Raw genomic sequence first — 953 nt, 5'->3', positions numbered from 1 at the left:
TACTGTTGAGTCATAACAATATACAAACTACTACCATACAACAAACACACCCTACAACAATATGGCCGTTACTACTATTACTGCGCTTATCGGAGTTGGCCTGTCTGAGACAGACGATGTCGTGCTGTTGCCTGATGTTATGTACAAGAAGACTTCTCTTACGTGCTGCCCATGTGATGATATTATCAATGTATGAGTTATGATGAAGCAATGACTATGAAAGACCCATATTGTGGGTAATCTAATATATCCCGACAACAACGAACACAATTAGGTACGAATTAGAGAATGATATTAGCATGATGATGAACAACAATGAATTGATAATAATACTGCTGCTGCATCAAGAAGCTGGCTCATCACTAGCCTCCTCATCTCTATTCCTAGTCCAAGTCTGACCAGATTCCCATTGTATAATCACTGAATCGTCTGAGATGTCGACACATCCTGTAACTATTCTGCCAGAGTTTATGAACACGCAGCCAAGGAACTCCATGTTGTCCGTCTCTACACCGATTACCACATCTGAATGGCCCCACTTACCAGCTAGAACGTAACCATCTAAAGACACAGTATGCGATGGTACAAGTAGACAGCAGGGTTACTTGCCGACATAGTAGGACGGTAGAAAACTCCTGGTACACCGACATGGGTGTCATAGGATCCTACCAGCAACTGGATTCTATCAGGGAGTGAAGATACCTGAATGATAAGGAGCAGTACAAGGGGGTGTCTAGACTTGATGACCTCCATTAACAAGTCACAGCTTGACAACACAGTACTAGGGAAGTCCTTCTTTCTACGACCAATGTCACACCAATTCTCATCTTCATAGATAGCTCCAAGAGATAGTTTCCTTTTAGAAGTAGGTGAAGACTCATCCTCCGAACCAGGGGAATAATCCATCCTGAATACTTCTAGATACTTCTTACTATCATTTCTACCCTCCTTGG

The 953-nt window shown here is 42.4% G+C and overlaps 1 protein-coding gene across 1 annotated transcript; it reads right to left on the bottom strand.

The window, feature by feature from the left end:
- Positions 1–343: 343 nt before the first annotated feature.
- On the bottom strand, positions 344–561 carry Pmar_PMAR005658 (hypothetical protein; the record flags this gene model as incomplete). Its single annotated transcript, XM_002779550.1, has 1 exon — positions 344–561. A coding segment is annotated over one exon (218 nt), but the record flags the coding sequence as incomplete, so codon positions are not given.
- Between the last annotated feature and the right edge of the window lie 392 nt (positions 562–953).

Source organism: Perkinsus marinus (assembly GCF_000006405.1).
Source record: "Perkinsus marinus ATCC 50983 genomic scaffold scf_1104296946732, whole genome shotgun sequence".
NCBI lineage: Eukaryota > Perkinsozoa > Perkinsida > Perkinsidae > Perkinsus > Perkinsus marinus.
The sequence above is the reverse complement of the archived record's forward strand: the minus strand, read 5'-3'. Positions and strand labels throughout refer to the sequence as shown.